This window comes from Antedon mediterranea, chromosome 5 (assembly GCF_964355755.1).
Source record: "Antedon mediterranea chromosome 5, ecAntMedi1.1, whole genome shotgun sequence".
Lineage (NCBI taxonomy): Eukaryota > Metazoa > Echinodermata > Crinoidea > Comatulida > Antedonidae > Antedon > Antedon mediterranea.
This window is the reverse complement of record NC_092674.1, coordinates 19,213,749-19,233,199: the sequence shown is the minus strand read 5'-3', so window position 1 is coordinate 19,233,199 and position 19,451 is coordinate 19,213,749. Positions and strand designations below refer to the sequence as shown.

General features: G+C 35.2%; 1 protein-coding gene across 1 annotated transcript in view; it reads right to left on the bottom strand.

The window, feature by feature from the left end:
• The window catches only part of LOC140048651 (cell division control protein 45 homolog), a 28,973-nt gene that overhangs the window by 8,870 nt on the left and 652 nt on the right, over positions 1–19,451 (bottom strand). Inside the window, exons 2-8 of the mRNA XM_072093421.1 lie at positions 16,245–16,317; positions 15,956–16,108; positions 14,961–15,098; positions 3,468–3,539; positions 2,864–2,932; positions 2,630–2,737; positions 1,021–1,082 (exon numbers count right to left, since the gene is read on the bottom strand). Of these exons, the coding sequence (XP_071949522.1) occupies positions 1,021–1,082; positions 2,630–2,737; positions 2,864–2,932; positions 3,468–3,539; positions 14,961–15,098; positions 15,956–16,108; positions 16,245–16,295 (653 nt within the window). The 5' untranslated portion in view covers positions 16,296–16,317. The remainder of the gene's footprint in view (positions 1–1,020; positions 1,083–2,629; positions 2,738–2,863; positions 2,933–3,467; positions 3,540–14,960; positions 15,099–15,955; positions 16,109–16,244; positions 16,318–19,451) is intronic.

Sequence of the window (19,451 nt, the reverse complement as noted above, 5' to 3'; positions counted from 1 at the left end):
ACACAGTAGGTCGTTGTTAGCAGGCCTAATTAAATATTTTAGAAGTTAGTGTACCGTATAATTATTTCGGTGTATAAGTCGCACCTGTGTATAAGACGCACCCCCTAACTGAGAGTAAAATATCGGTATTTTTTATATCGTCGATGTATAAGACGGCCGCGCCCAGCCTCAACAAGAAGGGAAGTCCCCCATTCCGTCAGTTCTTTCTAACTTGTTATTCATGAGTTTCGCACCCGCAACATCGAGTGCATGACCGCACGTGTGTGTGTGGGCTAGCCTCGCTCGATCCTTTTATCGAGAGGCGCACGTTTTCACGGACAATCGTATTCGATTAGTATCTATGTATCCTAGAAGTGTGTACGCTAGAGGTCTATACTATAATCAACTGGAGAATATACTAGTCGAATACTGTGTACACAATGTGGTTGCCAAGAAGGGCTTGCTCGCGCTGGGGGTACGACGATCCTGCGTATAACTATAGGCCTAATACTATTCCAATATCGTAAACGTTTACAAATGAAATTTTATCGGAGCGCCTAAAACAGCTCCATAATGAACAAATCTTGTCATCATATTTAGTACAAAATCACGCTAGAATGCCTTGAAAACTAGCAGGTTGCTGTTACGCTACGTTACGCTAGTACACTGTAGCTAGGCTAGGCTACTCTTTAGACTTTAGCTAGGCCTAGTAATACTAATAGGCCCAGGCCTAGCCAGCGAGGTGGCAATATCTGTGTGTTGAGGCATTTATGTTCGGTGTATAATTAATTTAGAGGTTAAATTTGCGTGTCAAAAGTGCGATTATACACCGAAGTATACGCTACGTTATTATTTTTATTATTTCATCCTCGCACACTCGATTTTAAAAAAAATCATAAAAAATTTTTTTTTTAAAGCGCCCTCAACGTAAAAAAAAAACTTTTTCTTATCTCCGCCCCAAATTTTTTGCGAAATTAGGGGCGGCGGATGACAGCAAACAAACTATTTTTTTTTTTTGGCCTTATATGAATGACAACATACCAGAGAAGGTCATTAGAATCCTTTGACAGCTTCCAAGCCAGTTGATATATTACATAAGCAGCCTAAAAACAAAAACACCAAGACAGTTAATCTTAAAACAGAAATATTTGGGCTGGTTTAATATTTCTGAAAACATATGAAATGTTCATACTATTTCGCATTTTTATTGTAATTTCTTTTTCAAATTGTCAAAGTGAAGATTTACATCACGCATTCCCATATGCACTTATGATAAATGGAATGTGGTCTTTTTTAGATTTTGGTTTTTCTCATGGTCTTTCAAAAAAATTGAAGTGAAGTCTGTGAATATGTGCATGTCACAAATTCAAATAAGAACTAGATTTGAACTCGTCGCTACGGACGAGTTAGGTTATCCGCAGCCCAAAAGCCATGTGCACGTCATACGTTAGAATATTGCGCACAGAAAAACAATTAGGCCATTGAAAAAAATGTTAGTGCGCTTTCTATTTGGTGTCACGTCTAATATATACAGTATACACCATATACTGTATACGTACTACATACAGTGCAGAATAGGTGAAAAAAAGTGATCAAAGTTATTGACGCTTTTGCACATGATGACATAATAAATGCAAAAGATAATTGATTGATCTAGACGATATACAAAAATGGAGGAAAATGGAATATGAATAAGTGGAGATGCGCTCTACCAAATGTGATGAGCTATGACAAAAGAGACAAAAATCCTATATTTTATATTCGAGTGGCCATATGATGACGTCACAATGTCCGGTTAGCCATATCGATGCATGATTCGATATCTACAACTCATCTACTTCCAGAATATGTAATTTTGAAAAAGTAAACCACCTATGGTAGTTTAGAATCTATGACTGTTTAAAAAAAGGTATAACTTTCACAAATGTTTGAACTTTTTCATCAAAACGCGCACGAATTGTCCAATTCGACGTGCTCGTATGACGTGATTTTAAGTCGAAATTGTTTGAAAAGTTGATAAAATTACTAGAAAAGGATGAAAAAACAAAAATCACACACGCACGTAAAAAAAATGCGGAAGCGTGGGAATTTTTTTAATGCTCTAAATGACATGAAACGCATAGAAAGTTGATTAGAAATTGATTTTTCACATTTTGAAATTTTAACATTCTGTGAAACATGCCATTTTTAATTCATAGACAGTTTGCGCATGATATGACTTAAATTTTCACCAAGTTTCAATACAAACTGACTTTTGGTTTTTAATCTATGATCAATCATTGAAATTCATAAAATTGCGCGTAACTTACGCTGCGCGACTCGAAAATCATAAAAAAAGTTTCTTGCACATCTACAAATAAAGGTAAATCTTATGAAAAAGTTATACAATCTTATGTTGGCCAGAATTAGAGATACGCTGCGAACAAAATTCGCGGAAAGTAAGAAGAAGAATATAGAAAAAAAAAAGATCCTGAAAATAACAAGGGGTTATCCGCCAAGTGCAGATAACCAATAAGAATTGATTCCAAACATAACATACAGTACACAAGACACAAAAAAAGCATTGTGGAAATAAATCATTGGTGATTATATTATTGCAATACTGCAAATATATACACACCAAATTGAGAGTAATAATGTGCATACTTACTGAAGTAGAATAAAATGAAAATTCTTCATACTGAAAAATAATTTTTTGTCGGCTTTCTTCCCATAATCTTCTAGCTCGTTTCTTTTCCAACTTCCTCACTATACTTTCCTATTTAGATTAAACAACATATTTGTATTATTATTTTCCTACTCATAGTCTGGGGATACAGTAATATATAATAATTATTATGTGTATGTATGTTCAGGGCTTAAATAGCATAGATATTGTAGTTACCTCATCAAGTCTCCTCCTTTTGTCAGGTTGGGAGCTTTCACTTTCGTTACCAGAATCATCCGAATCACTCTGTAATATGTATATACAAAGGAAATAGTTTAATTACAACAATTATTAAGTAGATATATATGTATCTTACAAGCCACAATAGAAATCGTATGTGTTTAGGACCACAATGGAAATAAGTTTGCCGTCTCAGTACTTTATTGTGTTTTTATCCTATGATTTTATGTCAGAATAAAGAAATAAAATAAAATAAATAATACAGTAGTTGTTTTTTTTCAGTATGTTCTGATTAACATTGTAACTGTAAAGTTATAGACAGCGCTACACAAATGTCACAGCTACACAAACTATTGTAGGCTGCAATTAAAGTGATAGATAACTGCTCATCTATGTAGAGTATTTAATGAAAGATTATTACCATGGACATTCTTGCAATACATGGACAACCGCAACAACTTAGGCCTGTATTCATGAATACAGGCCTTAGATTTCAACGCGATCAATGAACAGACAATGATGACAAAATTCCAATTCTGCCTGTTAATGCCTTCAATAAATCATTTAAGTATAACTATAACTACAGTTATCCTAAAATTACCTCTTCATCATTAAATATATCTTCATAAGATGGTATTGTCAATTGTTCTGTAGAGTCAAGTAACAGTTTAACCTAGAGAAACAAACAAACATATCTATATATACAGTAATAATTTACAACTAGATATAATTCGTCACTACGAGGAATTATAGGTTATACAGTACTAGAGCAGGAGCCCAGAGGGGTCAACCTAGCTGGAAAGTTAACCAATTTCTATGCATGTGGCAATTATCTACGTACATATCAATGTATGGAAATGACAGTCTGGCGCGTTTCTTTTGGTGGGTGTGGCTAGGAGGGACATTGTAAAGGGTAAAAAAAATGAGCTAGATCAGCTGAAAAGTTAACCCCATGAAATATTTTGCAAATTGTTTGACATAGAGTGAAATATAAGGAATGGCCATTGCCAGACGATTTTAGTGGTGGGGGGTGCCTGCCAGACCCCTATTTCTGGGGGGTCAAAAATGAGCTAGATCAGCTTAAAAGTTAACCCTCTGAAACTGGTGGGAAAATGTTCAATAAACTCATAATTATCATGAATGACCATTGCCAGACATTTTCAGTGGTGGATTGTGCCCGCCAGACCCCGTCAAACACCCAACCCCCCAAAAATTGAGCTAGATCAGCTGAAAAGTTAACCCCATGAAATATTTTGCAAATTGTTTGACATAGAGTGAAATATAATGAATGAATATCGCCAGACGATTTTAGTGGTGGGGGGTGCCTGCCAGACCCCCATTTCTGGGGGGCCAAAAATGAGCTAGATCAGCTTAAAAGTTAACCCTCTGAAACTGGTGGGAAAATCTTCAATAAACTCATAACTATCATGAATGACCATTGCCAGACATTTTCAGTGGTGGATTGTGCCCGCCAGACCCCGTCAAACACCCCACCCCCAAAAAATTGAGCTAGATCAGCTGAAAAGTTAACCCCGTGAAATATTTTGCAAATTGTTTGACATAGAGTGAAATAAAATGAATGGACATTGCCAGACGATTTTAGTGGTGGGGGTGCCTGCCAGACCCCCATTTCTGGAGGGCCAAAAATGAGCTAGATCAGCTTAAAAGTTAACCCTCTAAAACTGGTGGGAGAATGTTCAATGTACTCATAACTATTATGAATGACCATTGCCAGACATTTTCAGTGGTGTATTGTGCCCGCCAGACCCGTCAAACACCCCCACTCCCCAAAAATGAGCTAGATCAGCTGAAAAGCTAACCTTTTAAAACATGCTGTAAAATGTTCAGCATGATCCCTAGTATAATAAATGACCATTACTAGACATTTAAAGTGGTGGGTTGTGTCCGCCAGACACCCATTAAACATCCACCCACCCACCCCCCCCCCCCCCCCTCAAAAAAAAAACATGAACTATATAAACTCAAAACCTAATCTTATAAAACAAAATATATGGAGCAATTAAGTACACTAAAAAACAGCATGAATGACTAAAATGAGAACTACATCAAATATCAAACACCCGACATTTTAGCATATGATACTTTATGTAGTACCTTATTCTATCTACAGTAGTTTTCATTAGTTACAACAAAAAACAGTCTTATTTAATAAGCTATGACTTTTCTGCACAAATTATTTAAATTAATCCATATATTCCTCTTCACTCCATGCATCGCCATAAGAATCACTTGATTCTTCAATCTCTGTTTCTTCCGTTTCACTGTCAATGTGTCCTTTTTTATTCTTGATGGACGGCATTGAGCTGTTGCATTTCCCCCAATTCAAGACCAGCAAATGTTCTCAGCTCCGTGACTGCCATGGCTCGTTGACTCATAGTCAATGACCACTGGTGCATTGCATTTTCTGAATTAGGAAAGGCAACAATCCCTCTCATACTTGAAGAAGAATCACGATTGACCGTCTGTTCTAAGGAAAGGTCAACAGCTGATCTACTGTAGTGCTTATTTGTACGTCTGATGGAAAATGCTCATTTTTCCAGTACTTTAGGTCAACGTTTTTCAGTTTCTGTATGAATAGAGTTCCCCATCTGGCGTAGTTAGGTTGGTTCAGGGCAAAGTAAACAGATAATATGGTTGGAAATACATTAATGTAGCCAGTGACATCATTTGTTTTCACACATCTCTGAAGTTCTCTATGGAGTCGATTAATAAGAAAAATGTAAATAGCCCAGAATTGTGCTGTTGAACCTATATTTCCAGTAAGCACTGACTGGAAGTAATTCTCGTACTTCTGCAGGTGATTAATTACAACAGGATCCGATATATGTTCTTCAATCAATGATGGGTCCAAAGGTGCAGTTGACATTATTTCTTGAAATGTGTGATGATCTTCTGCATTTATTTCTTGAAGAAAGCGTTTATACAACTTTTGCTCCAAGACATTGGCAAGCAATTGGTGAATTCTAGTGCACCTGTTGTAAAACTTTCCTTTGATGAAACCCATCATTGACCCCTCAGCCAAGATATCTGCTTCTTGGAGAATATATTCGATACCGCTGTCGTTAATGTACGTTCCAACTGCTCCGTAGAACGCCAACTCTGTGTGAAAATTGCCCTGTAATACTAAAAGCTTATCAAATAGGGGGGATTGTATTGTTTGTATGGAGTAAGCTTTTAATGCTACTGCCAAATCATATGTCACAACTGCATAGTCTTGTCTGCATAGTCTTGGCCAGTTTCCTTGGCAATAGCCATAGTCTGGATCATTTTCTCTCTCTAACCACATCATTGTTTGTTGGGGATTTTGATATAGGATCCCTGTAGCAAATGCACTGAACTGGTAAATGATTATTGATATACTTGCTCATGAATCCGGCATGTAGGGGTGTATCTCCATCATTCAGTTTCCAAAACCAATACATATCCAATGCCTTCAGTGGTATTTGGTATTCCATTGGTTTGTCAGTGATTGTACTACATTCTCTAACATTTTTAGTTGATGTGGCATTGGAACTTATAAACAAAGCTTTATTTATACCTATCCTAAAAGGTGGTATTTCTCTTTCAACTCCAACAAATTTCCGCCTGTTTCTACCATCCCGAAATCCAATAGTATTCCTATTGAGCAGTTGGTCGTCATGCGATATATTCTGATATGTATGTCCAACTGTAGCGTGTAGAGTTTCTTTACCATCAAGTGTTTCTACATTTGTATCATTATTCTCCCATACACATGCAGTTGCCAAGGTTGGGTCAAGCCGGATACCATCTGGGGCGTCGCGTTCATCATCTTGAACTGAATAGGCAAACTCAGTCTCAAGGCCTTTGCTTTCACTACTAATACAATGTCAAAATTTGCATAGCCAGTTTTGATCCTGTCAGAGATGTAAAACATAAACCAACGACAGTGTGTTTCCATGGTTTCACAGTTCCACGAGATACATTATAGATGGCATCAGATGCAATGGAAATAACCTTTCTATCAAACTTGTCTTTGTTTGCATCATTGGCATTTTGGTCGATGCCACCAAGAAGACTCCTAAAGAATAATTTTAACTGTGATGGTATCTTGGCAGCACACTCTTTTAAGTTTTGAACTGTAGCAGGTCTTTGTCTGTGGGAGCTGCATGGTTATAGATCTAAGATGAAGAGCAGCCCATTTTATTTTATTATCCTGTACATATTGTTCAGAATTATCATAAAGTCGAGCAGTGGCTTCTTCTCCTAGAAGAAGTGATCTATAAATGAAGTTACCTCTTCGTCTGTCTGCAGGTTTTACTTTGATTTCATCTTTAAATTTTTATTGAATTTTCTTTGTAAGATTTTGGGACGAATATGAGTTGATATCAGTTTTCCTCCATTATTGACAAATTCGATTTTGTAAAAGCTTAGCAAATCAGAGACAAGTATAGCTCGTTGTTTTCCCAATACTTAATAATAATTCAATATGTTTCAGTAGGGATGAAAATGCCCTTTTGTGACTTCCATAAGATGTGTTACTTCAATAAGATGAATGCTCTTCTGTTGAACCCTCATGTTTATCAGTTTCTAGAAGAACTGAACTCGGCAGATCAACGCCACACCGAATTAGACTATTGATACGTTGGTTTTTTTTAAATTTTACCCGCTGGGAAAGTGACTTCCACCCAGAAACAGTTGCTATCTTAAGCCTTTTCTCTTCTTTCCCATTTTTTTCGGCCTTTTCCACAAAATATGCAAGTTCCCTTTAACATGCCACACTCATCTGATTTCTGAAGGACACTACTTTGTTTTGTTTCACGGCAGTGTAATACCTATGACATAAAGGGTGATAGCTGATTGAATTTTTAGGTTGTTTCATAAGAAAAACCTTGTTTGTTGTATCAGCATGTTTGTCAGACTTCATTTTCTTACGTTTAATGCAGCAGCATTCTTTACAGTTGACCATATTATCATTTCACTGAACGCTCTCAACATACAATCGTTGTCCGCCGTTACCGTTTGGCAGATGGAGCACTTTGAAATATGATGTACCACTCTCTATCATAATCAAAATGCATTTAATAAAATAAGCCTTTGTTTTGAAATGTTGATGATAATCAACAACATTATTCTCTAGGGAACCATTATAGAAGATAAGTCAGTTTCTAAATATGTCCTTTAATTAACTGCATAAACCAATTGACTAATTGATTTACTTTTTTCCACACCACAAAAAGACAAAGAAGTCTTGTTCTGAATACCTATTTTACACTATGTTGAACTTATATACCATAGTGGCACATTTGTGAATTAGGTAAGGGGTTGGATGGATATGGGGTGGTTCTATAATGAGCAAATAAAAATGTCTGGTAATGACAATTCATATCCTTGACAGTATACTACACATTTTCCCACCAGTTTTACAGTGGTTAACCTTTGGCCTAATCTGGGTCATTTTTGGGGGTTGGGTGTTTGAGGGGGCCTGGTGGACACAACCCACCACTTAAAATGTCTGGCAATGGTCATTTATTATACTAGGGATCATGCTGAACATTCTACAGCATGTTTTAAAAGGTTAGCTTTTCAGCTGATCTAGCTCATTTTTGGGAGTGGGGGTGTTTGACGGGGTCTGGCGGGCACAATCCACCACTGAAAATGTCTGGCAATGGTCATTCATAATAGTTATGAGTACATTGAACATTTTCCCACCAGTTTTAGAGGGTTAACTTTTAAGCTGATCTAGTTCATTTTTGGCCCTCCAGAAATGGGGGTCTGGCAGGCACCCCCCACCACTAAAATCGTCTGGCAATGTCCATTCATTATATTTCACTCTATGTCAAACAATTTGCAAAATATTTCATGGGGTTAACTTTTCAGCTGATCTAGCTCAATTTTTTGGGGGGTTGGGTGTTTGACGGGGTCTGGCGGGCACAATCCACCACTGAAAATGTCTGGCAATGGTCATTCATGATATTTATGAGTTTATTGAACATTTTCCCACCAGTTTTAGAGGGTTAACTTTTAAGCTGATCTAGCTCATTTTTGGCCCTCCAGAAATGGGGGTCTGGCAGGCACCCCCCACCACTAAAATCGTCTGGCAATAGCCATTCCTTATATTTCATTCTATGTCAAACAATTTGCAAAATATTTCATGGGGTTAACTTTTCAGCTGATCTAGCTCATTTTTTTTACCCTTTACAGTGTCCCTCCTAGCCACACCCACCAAAAGAAACGCGCCAGACTGTCATTTCCATACATTGATATGTACGTAGATAATTGCCACATGCATAGAAATTGGTTAACTTTCCAGCTAGGTTGACCCCTCTGGGCTCCTGGTCTATACATTGATTTAAATAAAGATAATTGATTCTTAAATAAAATATTGATTGATTGATTTTGTCAGAATCTTTAAATATTTATAATATCATAAGTGAGAGAGATTGTACGTCTGTCTGTTTGTTTGTTTGTTCGTTATACAAATTTCTGTTACTGCACGTAATCTTACATATGGGGTATCAAAATGACCGCAATTGTACCAGGAATGTTCTAAGCTATATTTGAACATCATATGCCACCTAGGATCTAAGTTAGGGACCAAAATGTGGTCAAAACCCCCACTTTCGATGTTTGTTCGTTATACAGAGAGGGAGTTGGAGTTCAGGGGATAGTGGGGTTTTTGCTTAGGCTAGGGGTAGAGGCTATCAAATTGACCAGAATTGTGGTTGGAAAAAGTATTTTAATTATTCCCTGGGAAGAGGCTGGGAGTTTGGGGTGGAGATGTAGGCCTATCCTATCGCCATGACCGAAACTGTACTGGGAATGTTTTAAACTACATTTGAAAACTGCCACTGAGGTATTATGGGTTGTGAATGATGGCTAACATAATTTTAGGCTAGTCAATCTAGCAAAAAAAACAGCCCAAAGTGAAACAAATTGCAAACAGAGATTTTTCTTTTTTAAATGGTCATATATGATGAGGAGATCAAAATTTGAGCATCACACCTCTGTCACTCATCCCGATGATATGCAAATTAGCTTAAATATGCAAATTAGGGTGAAATTACAAGGTTACCATATCTCAAAAACTACTAGTCCGAGAGAGTTGATTTTTTCACTGATCTATTCAAAATGTATATATTTATATTTACTCTAATGAAACATTTTACGAAAAAATGACCGGAAGTACAACATTTGACCTTCGACCCCATTTCTCAATGTTTGCATTATACAATGTGACTAAAATGTCTGTAGAGACTTTATTTTGCCCTCAAATGACCCAGACATAGGTTCCTAATAGCCAGCATAGGATCACTTTGTAATTCCCAAAATCACACCTTTGTCACACACCTCAAAAGTATGCAAATTAGTAGTACAATTTAAATAAAATATGCAAATAAGGGGAAAAAATTACAGTTGTCCTATATCTCGAAAACCACTAATGCTAGAGAGCTGATTTTTTCACAGCCGTATTCAAAATGTACATATTTCTATTTTCTCCAATGAAACATTTTACAAAAAATTGACCGGAAGTATGATATTTGACCCTCGACCCCATTTCTCAATATTGCATATATAAATGAAACTAAAATGTCTGTAGAGACTTTGTTTTGCCCTCAAATGACTCCGATACAGGTTTCTAATAGCCAACATAGGACTGTTTAGTAGATCTCAAAATCACACCTGTATCACTCACCTCCAAAGTATGCAAATTATTAGTACAAGTTACATGAAATATGCAAATTAGAGGGTGAAATTTAAGGTTCCTTTATATCGAAAACCACTAAGGCTAGAGAGTTGATTTTTTCAATAACTTGTTCAGAATGTACATATTTATATTTACTCTAATGAAACATTTTACGAAAAAATGACCGGAAATACAACAATTGACCCTCGACCCCATTTATTAATGTTTGCATACATAATGCGACTAAAATGTCTGTAGAGACTTTGTTTTGGACTCAAATAACTCGGATACATGTTTCCTATAGTCAGCATAGGACCGCTTTGTAATTCCCAAAATCACGCCTTCGTTTTGGCATGGTTGGAATTCCCTTTTTTCGTATTAGTTTATGTACAGCGCTTAGAGGTTACACAACATTAGGCGCTATATAAATCCAGGATATTATTATTATTATTTCTCAATATTTGCATATAATGCAACTAAAATGTATGTACAGACTTTGTTTTGGCCTCAAATGACTCGGATACAGGTTTTATATAGCCAGTATAAGTCAAGCACCTCGAAAGTATGCAAATTAGTAGTACAAGCTATATGAAATATGCAAGTTACAGTGAATTGCCTTATGTATCTCGAAAACGCTAATGACCGAGAGAGAGAGATATGGCAACTTTCTTGTACTACTGATTTGCATACTTTCAAGCGAAGTAACAGAGGTGTGATTTTGAGAATTACTAAACAGTTCTATTCTGGCTATAGAAAACCTGTATCTGGGTCATTATTGAAAAAAAAATTATCGAAAGTATGACATTTGATCCTCGAACCTATTTCTCAATATTTGCATATAATGCAACTAAAATGTATGTACATACTTTGTTTTGGCCTCAAATGACTTGGATACAGGTTTTATATAGCCAGTATAGGATCGTTTAGTAATTCCAAAAGTCAAGCAACTCGAAAGTATGCAAATTATTAGTACAAGTTATATGAAATATGCAAATTACAGCCTTATGTATCTCGAAAAACGCTAATGACCGATAGAGATATGGCAACTTTCACCTCTTGTACTATTAATTTGCATATTTTCTAGGGAAGTATTAACAAAGGTGTGATTTTGAGAATTACTACAGTTCTATGCTGGCTATAGAAAACCTGTATCTGAGTCATTTGAGGCCAAAACAGTCTGTACAGATATTTTAGTTGAATTATATGAAAATATTGAGAAATAGGGTCAAGGGTCAAATGTCATAATTCAATCAAGACAATTTTTGCATAAAATGTTTCATTACAGCGAATATAAATATGTACATTCTGAATCAACTCTGAATTCAAATCAACTCTCTAGCATTAATGGTTTTCGAGATATGGGAAGACTGTAATTTCACCCCTAATTTGCATATTTCATGTAACTTGTACTAATAATTTGCATACTTTCAAGGTATGTGACAAAGATGTGATTTTGGGAATTACAAAGAGGTCCTATGCTGACAATAGGAAAACTGTATCCGAGTCATTTGAGTCAAAAAAAATTATCTACAGACATTTTAGTCGCATTATGTATGCAAACATTGATAAATAGGGTCAAGGGTCAATTGTTGTATTTCCGGTCATTTTTTCGTAAAATGTTTCATTAGAGCAAATATAAATATGTACATTCTTAACAAGTTTTTGAAAAAATCAACTCTCTACCTTAGCGGTTTTCGATACATATAGGAACCTGTAATTTCACCCCCTAATTTGCATATTTCATGTAACTTGTACTAATAATTTGCATACTTTGAAGGTGAGTGATACAGGTGTGATTTTGAGATTTACTAAACATTCCTATGTTGGCTATTAGAAACCTGTATCCGAGTCATTTGAGGGCAAAACAAAGTCTCTACAGACATTTTAGTTTTCATTATATGCAATATTGAGAAATGGGGTCGAGGGTCAAATGTCATAGTTCCGGGAATTTTTTTGTAAAATGTCTCATTACAGCAAATATAAATATATACATTTTAAATATTTTAGTGAAAAAATCAACACTCTAGCATTAGCGGTTTTCGAGATATGGCAACGCTGTAATTTCACTCCCTAATTTGCATATTTAATATTACTTGTACTACTAATTTGCATACTTTCGAGGTGCGTGACGAAGTTGTGATTTTAGGAATTATAATAAAGTTCTATGGTGGGTATTGAAAAACTATATCCAAGTCATTGAGTCCAAAATAAAGTCTCTACAGACATTTTAATCACATATTTATGTAAATATTGAGAAATGGGGTCAAGGGTCAAAATTTGGTACTTCTGGACATTTTTATGTAAAATGTCTCATTAGAGCAAATATAAATATATATATTCTGAACCAGACTGTGCAAAAATGAACTCTCTACGATTAGTAGTTTTTAAGATATGGTAACCCTGTAATTTCACCCTAATTTGCATATTTAAGCTAATTTGCATACCTTTGCATCACCTTATCATATGTAACCATTTAAAAAAAAAAAATCTCTGTTTGCAATTTGTTTCACTCAAAATGCTAGATTGACTAGCCTATTTGTACTGGAACCGTCTTAAACACATCTCCCAGTATCTGGGGTGTGTTGGGAGGGAGGAGGAGCGGAAATACTGGCCGAATGAAGTAGCCTATATGATTGGAATTGTACTAGGGAAAGTTACTACATTTGAACTGTCCAGGGAAGTAGTTAAGGTTTGTTGATTGTGGCTGGGATGGTGAGAGGAGAAATTATCAGCCAATATGACACCTATTCATTTACACAGTTTACAACTATGCTATGTATACCCCTCTCATTTAGACGCTGAAGTTGAATTGAATTTGACCTGCACTGGGAAGAATAGGGAGATAAACTAATTTTGAAACCCGCCCTGGGATAGGGTTAGGCTATCGAAAGTCAGTGGTATCAAAATTAGATATTTTAATCATTAGCCAATATGACACCTATTTATCTACACAGTTTGCAAAGTACTTAAGCCATGCCTATCAGCTATGTACCGCCCTCCTATTATCAAGCTAAAGTTCTTGGAAGTAATATTTGTACTGGGAAGAATCACCCGAGTGTTGGGTGTGATTGAGTTGGTGAGTATAGGGAGTTACTGGCATCCAGGGGTTATGAGGTTCATCAAATTAATCGGATTTTCATTGAGACGGTTTTATACTAAATTGGAAACCCGCCCTGGGGCGGGTATAATTGCTAGTTTATAATATATGAAGATAGGATCTTGCTATCGCAAATACAATAGCCAGTACCACAATCCGATCAAAGATCATCCCTCTGCATCATAAACCACATTTTACATTTGTTACATTACATGAGTTATTTTTTCTCATGTATAATGTACCCGATCTCGGTACCTTGAATGCTATAGACGGTCACCCAAGACGCGAGCACAGACCACCGAGCCATACACAACTGAATAAACGCTGAAGAAAGATTCCTCCGTGTATTTTTCTATGCAGAAACAACTTTGGTACAGATAGAAATATACATATCATAATCATCATAATTTTTGACTAAGATGACATCATTAAACATTTTTTTAAATGATGCACTGGTAAAGTATATATTTTAACTTTAATATTATATGAACATTTTAAAGAAGAAGGTTAATGTTAAGTTTGTTTATTTCGGCCCCAGATTGTCGAAATTATAATTTTTTTCATTTAATATGCAATTAATAATGTTGTAATCAACCTTTTTTCTCTTAATTTTATAATAAAACATACATATGATAGTACATACACTTTAAGAAAATGAAATGCTAAAAAGAATGTTAAGAAAGGTTTTAAAACTGAAATCAGGGAAAACGAGTGCGTATCAATGTTTTAAGCACAGTACGCGTGCAAAAATATGCACACTCATGGAAATTGTTTAAATGCTTAAAATTGCCTGAGACGTACTCTAATTTCATTGAAAATAAATGTTGACAACTTTTAAAAATGTAAGTGTGTGCACATAATTGTATTGCCATGATAAAATATGACATGAAATTGATGAGTACCAAATTATGATACATGTTTGTGAAGATATGATTACAAACGTGATTCAGTTAAATCGTGCATAGACCATGTAATTTCTATGTAACATCGATTCCTGACCATAAGGAATATACTCTGAAAAATTGACTTAGCTAGATGAAACTGATATCAAGATAATTCACGGACAAAATAGTGCTAAGGAAAGAATAAATAAAGAAATAAAGATTCTGACAGAATCATTAAGGTTAACCATTCTATAATAAGGTTTAGTTCATCTTCATTGTTTTGATAAATAAATAAACGGCCAAAATGATGTGCAATGGGAGGGGGGGGGGGAGAAACCTTAATTTTCTGGGTAATAATAGTAAAAGTATGTTTAAAAACTGCCAGGCTCATGTGGATTTCACACATCATAAAATGTGTAAATTGTATTTCAATGAAAGCTTTAATACCTGGGTGTCATTATAAACATTAACAAGATCAATGGGTCTGTGACTGTCACATACAAAGAATGTGACATCATCTTCTGGTTGAAGAACATCCAAAAGGTTTATGTTAGCACCACAGTTTATCAGAACAACATGTTTAATCTATAAAAATAAGCAAAATAATAGGAAATGAGAGAGAATAATACATGACATACCAACAAATCAAAGAGCAATATCTAATCCAAACCAGGAGTGGCTAATATTCTTTACTTAAAAAGTTGATAACCAGTGCATCATGATAAACAAATATAATGGTTTTTAAATACAGTAATATATACACTGTATTACAATAAACTACAAGATTTATAAGAATGTTGAAATTTAATATTGCAGCTCATAATATAGTAATTGGTTACATCATGTAATGATATTGTACTAGTAGTAAATCCTCTTGCACACAAAATGTTTTCCGAATTTGAGAGGTACATTATGACTATACAGGGGATTTCCCTGTGCTTTGGTTCTGCAAAATTGTTTCATTTGAACAATTTCTCTACAATCCAAAACCCAGGTATCTAAAGCTATATTCCGGTGTAGAAATTAGACTTTACTCTAGCATACAAATGGTTGGTTGTACATCATGCTAATACAGCCCTTGTAAACGGTCCAGGCTTAGTTGAAGCTACCAGGGCACAAAGTATGAATCATGTTTTCAATTTGATGATGCAAAATTCCCATTAAAACAAGGCCTCATAAAAGAAAAATGCATGCACATGCTCAAGTTACTCAGTGAAGTTTTTTTTAACGGCAATAAACAAGAATGCAGCAATTAAATCGAAACCAGAACAATAGTACAATAACCAAAATAAAAAAAATTGGTAATTTTTTTTACCAGACCAGGCAACCGCAGCTTAGGCCCTTATACTTTAGTGGGACTATAATACCCGTGGAAATACGATAATATACGATAAACAAATTTCCATATAGAATGAAACATTATATTAACAACTTATTTTTACCTGCTCTGAATGTTCCAGAAATGCTCGTTCAAGATCTTGTTGACCACTAACAGGTACCAACGTATAATGAACACTATCACATTGGAATAAGGAAATCAAAATCTTACATGCACATAGTGCATCAACATCAAATGCTACCATCAATAATACATGCTGTAATAAAGAATAAAAAAACATATTATTATTAATAATTACTTTTCATTACTGTACATACCAAAAAAGTATTTAAAAAAAACAATAAAAATACAGTGACTAGATTTAATATAAATAAATTCTTGGGGTAAATTACCTTATGCAGTATCACATCATAAAACTCTTTTCGAAGATCCGAAATCAACATCTTTGAAACTTCTAATTGATGACTATAAAAAAATAAAATTAATATAGACCAATGGTAAGTTAATTTTAACAGGTAATGATATAATTTTGTATCATAAAAGTACAGTAGTTTAGACGGCTCTTTCTATTTTTGCCAAAATTCGTTAATACAAATCATATCGGGGAAGAACCAGTTATTCCCACTGAAAAGTAGACAGTTCTTCCAACATAGTAGTAGGCCTAGTAGGCATAAAAGGGGAAGCCTTTGTCAAAGAAATACTTAAAATACATTTTTTTTTGCTTAAAATAATAATTGTCTGATATATTGTGATGTTCGTTATTTTCTTTTAAAGGCACAAAAACATTTGTGATTTTTCTTTTCTGCTGAAAATATTGAAATTGTTCGTGTGCATTAATACCAAAAAGCCTAAAATAATGTAATATTGGTGCAACTCTTCCCTGGCCAATTCTATGTAGGCCTAATTATTGAAAAATTTGATCTGATTTGATTGACAGCACCGGGGTGATTGATGTAGTGTAAATGGGCGCAACTCAAGTTCATCTCGCAGTTTTTTTGGCTAGTGTAAATGGAAATTGCCTCCAAGTTCAACGCTTGCTCTTCTCTCAGTCGATAGTGTAAAAAGGGGAGTATTTTGATTCAAATTGCGTAAGGAAATCCTTCATTCAAATTGCGCATACAGTAACACAAACACTTTCTGTGTATTCAAATTAATTAGACTCAACTTTGCTTGTCGATGCAGGGAATAATTTCGCCAGTGTAGCATAGCAAAAAGCTATACAAAACAACAATATTGCTACACATTTCTAAAATTGTGTAGCAAAAAATAAAATACAAAACTATGTTTCTTGACTCAAAAATCAGTTTGATTAGCAATTTTGCTAAACAAAATTACAAAATGAAATTTGTCCCTGCGATGTATGGGGTTGGAATCTTCTTTTTACTTTATATACTGTAGTGAGAGAGAGATTATTTAGAGGGTTACTGTAGGTTTTAAGATATCTAGGAAGTAGCCTACTAAAAGTATTTAAACAAGGAAGGCCCGGAATGCCAGTATACTAATTAACGTCTGGATACACATAATTTTTTGTCATAAACTGAGGCATACATCCTATTTCAGATATTTTTATTAGATCAAACATTTTCAGTTTTTGGTCTCATTTAATTTAATAAATAATCTTTTTTTTTAAACTAATTAATGGCAAATATGCAACACAACGTTTTGACAAAACGAATTCAGCTAAAGTGTTAACAATAACGTCACAAAATTATACAATGTTGTTATAACATTACAATACATCTGCTATAACATAACATTTTAGTAAAGATGGTTTTAAACATTTCAGTCCTGAATATAATCTGATTTTAAGACGTTATTAACACTCTAGCTAAATTTGTTGTTGTCAAGACGTTGTGTTGCTGGCTGTTTTAAATTACAAACCCCACACGTTTTAATCATTTTTATTAATTCATTTATTACAGTCATATCATCATTAGTTGCTCAATTGTTCACACTTTAAAAAGATGAATTAGACCCCATTTACACTTCATCGACGATTTCTTAGCCGGCCCCAAGCCGGCTTTCTTTTTAGCCCGCAATGGGTTTACACTTACCCAAAAAGACGGCCTCGGGCCCCTACTATTGTGTTTACACTTGCTCTCGCGGAAGAGTGCTCGATGATACGATTTCGCTACATTCACGTCATATCCGCTCATGTGCGCCCACCAACCGTCTTAAAAAGTTAATATTATTAAACGTTGTCGATTTACACTAGGCCTAGGCCTATCGAAATTGAGCAAAAAAGAATCAAATAATGGTATTTAATATGGATCAAAACAATTGTATTATTGCTTTACTACTAATGTTTGCGTCTCGTTTTCTGAAGAATAGTAGTAGATCAATACGCCTTTTTCGCGAAACAGAAGACATTTTCGATCGATGACAAACAATGCCGTGCAACGAAGCGTAACCAACAGAAATAACATAGCGTTTTCAGCCTATTTTCTGAGGACAAGTTACTCCGTTAATTCGTAACTCCTCAACGGACAGCCGTATGGACAACATTTTTACTGTAAAATGGTCTTTAAAGATTAGTCTACATAACTGTGTGATTGAAAAAAAAAAATTTTGTTTTCACTTCAAGGCCATCGAAAAAAAAACACCACAGTGTATAAGCATAGGAGCCGCATGGTGTCCTGAAATCCCCTGAAAACGCTATGTTATTTCTGTTGGTTACGCTTCGTTGCACGGCATTGTTTGTCATCGATTGAAGATGTCTTCCGTTTCGTGAAAAAAGGCGTATACATCTTCACCAATTTAATTTCAATGAAGAATTCCCGTTCATCAGCAATAAGTTTCGTAAACTTTAAACTATGGTTGACCCAGAACGTTCATTTTATGACCGCGAGTGTTTACACTATACGAAGTGCCGGCCCGAAGCCCGCAATTGCCGGCCCGAAGCCTACTCTAGACTAGGCTAAAAATTGAGCCGGCTCGGTTGTTCCCAGAGTGTTTACACTTGTGTACTTTTGGCTCGGAGCCGGCCTCGGGCTCGCTAAAAGCTGAAGTGTAAATGGGGTCTTAGTTGTTGAAGAAAAAGATAAAAATGAAATGCAAAACTGAAACTGTCCAATCAAATTAAAAATATCTGAAATAGGATGTATGACTCAGTTTATAACAAAAAGTACATGAGATTGAGAAACAAATTTTCGCATCCCGGCTAGCGTAGAGATGCTAGCTAGACTATAAAATCAACTTTAACTTCCATTTTGTATGGCGTGCTGCTACAGTAGGTAGCGGGACGATTCGGCACTGAGACGATTTGGCCCGGGACTATTACTGTAGGCCCTGAGACGATTTGGCACACTTACATTTATCGACTTTGACATGCATTTATAAGCATAAAATAAGCCTTTTTTCCCCAAACTTTATTTTCTGAGAGACTATAGGGTAGCACTACTACTAGGGATAAAGATGCAATAAAGCAAACATTTTGAAAACACTGTCGAAAATGATCATTTTTTAGTCAAGCAAACGATGTAAACAAGTTACGCCCTCTGTTGGCCGCTTGGCGAATGCACGAAATAAACAAGGTTTTCGAAGTAATAAATTTAATATAAAATTACGTTTTTTTAGTAAATTATTATATTATATCAATA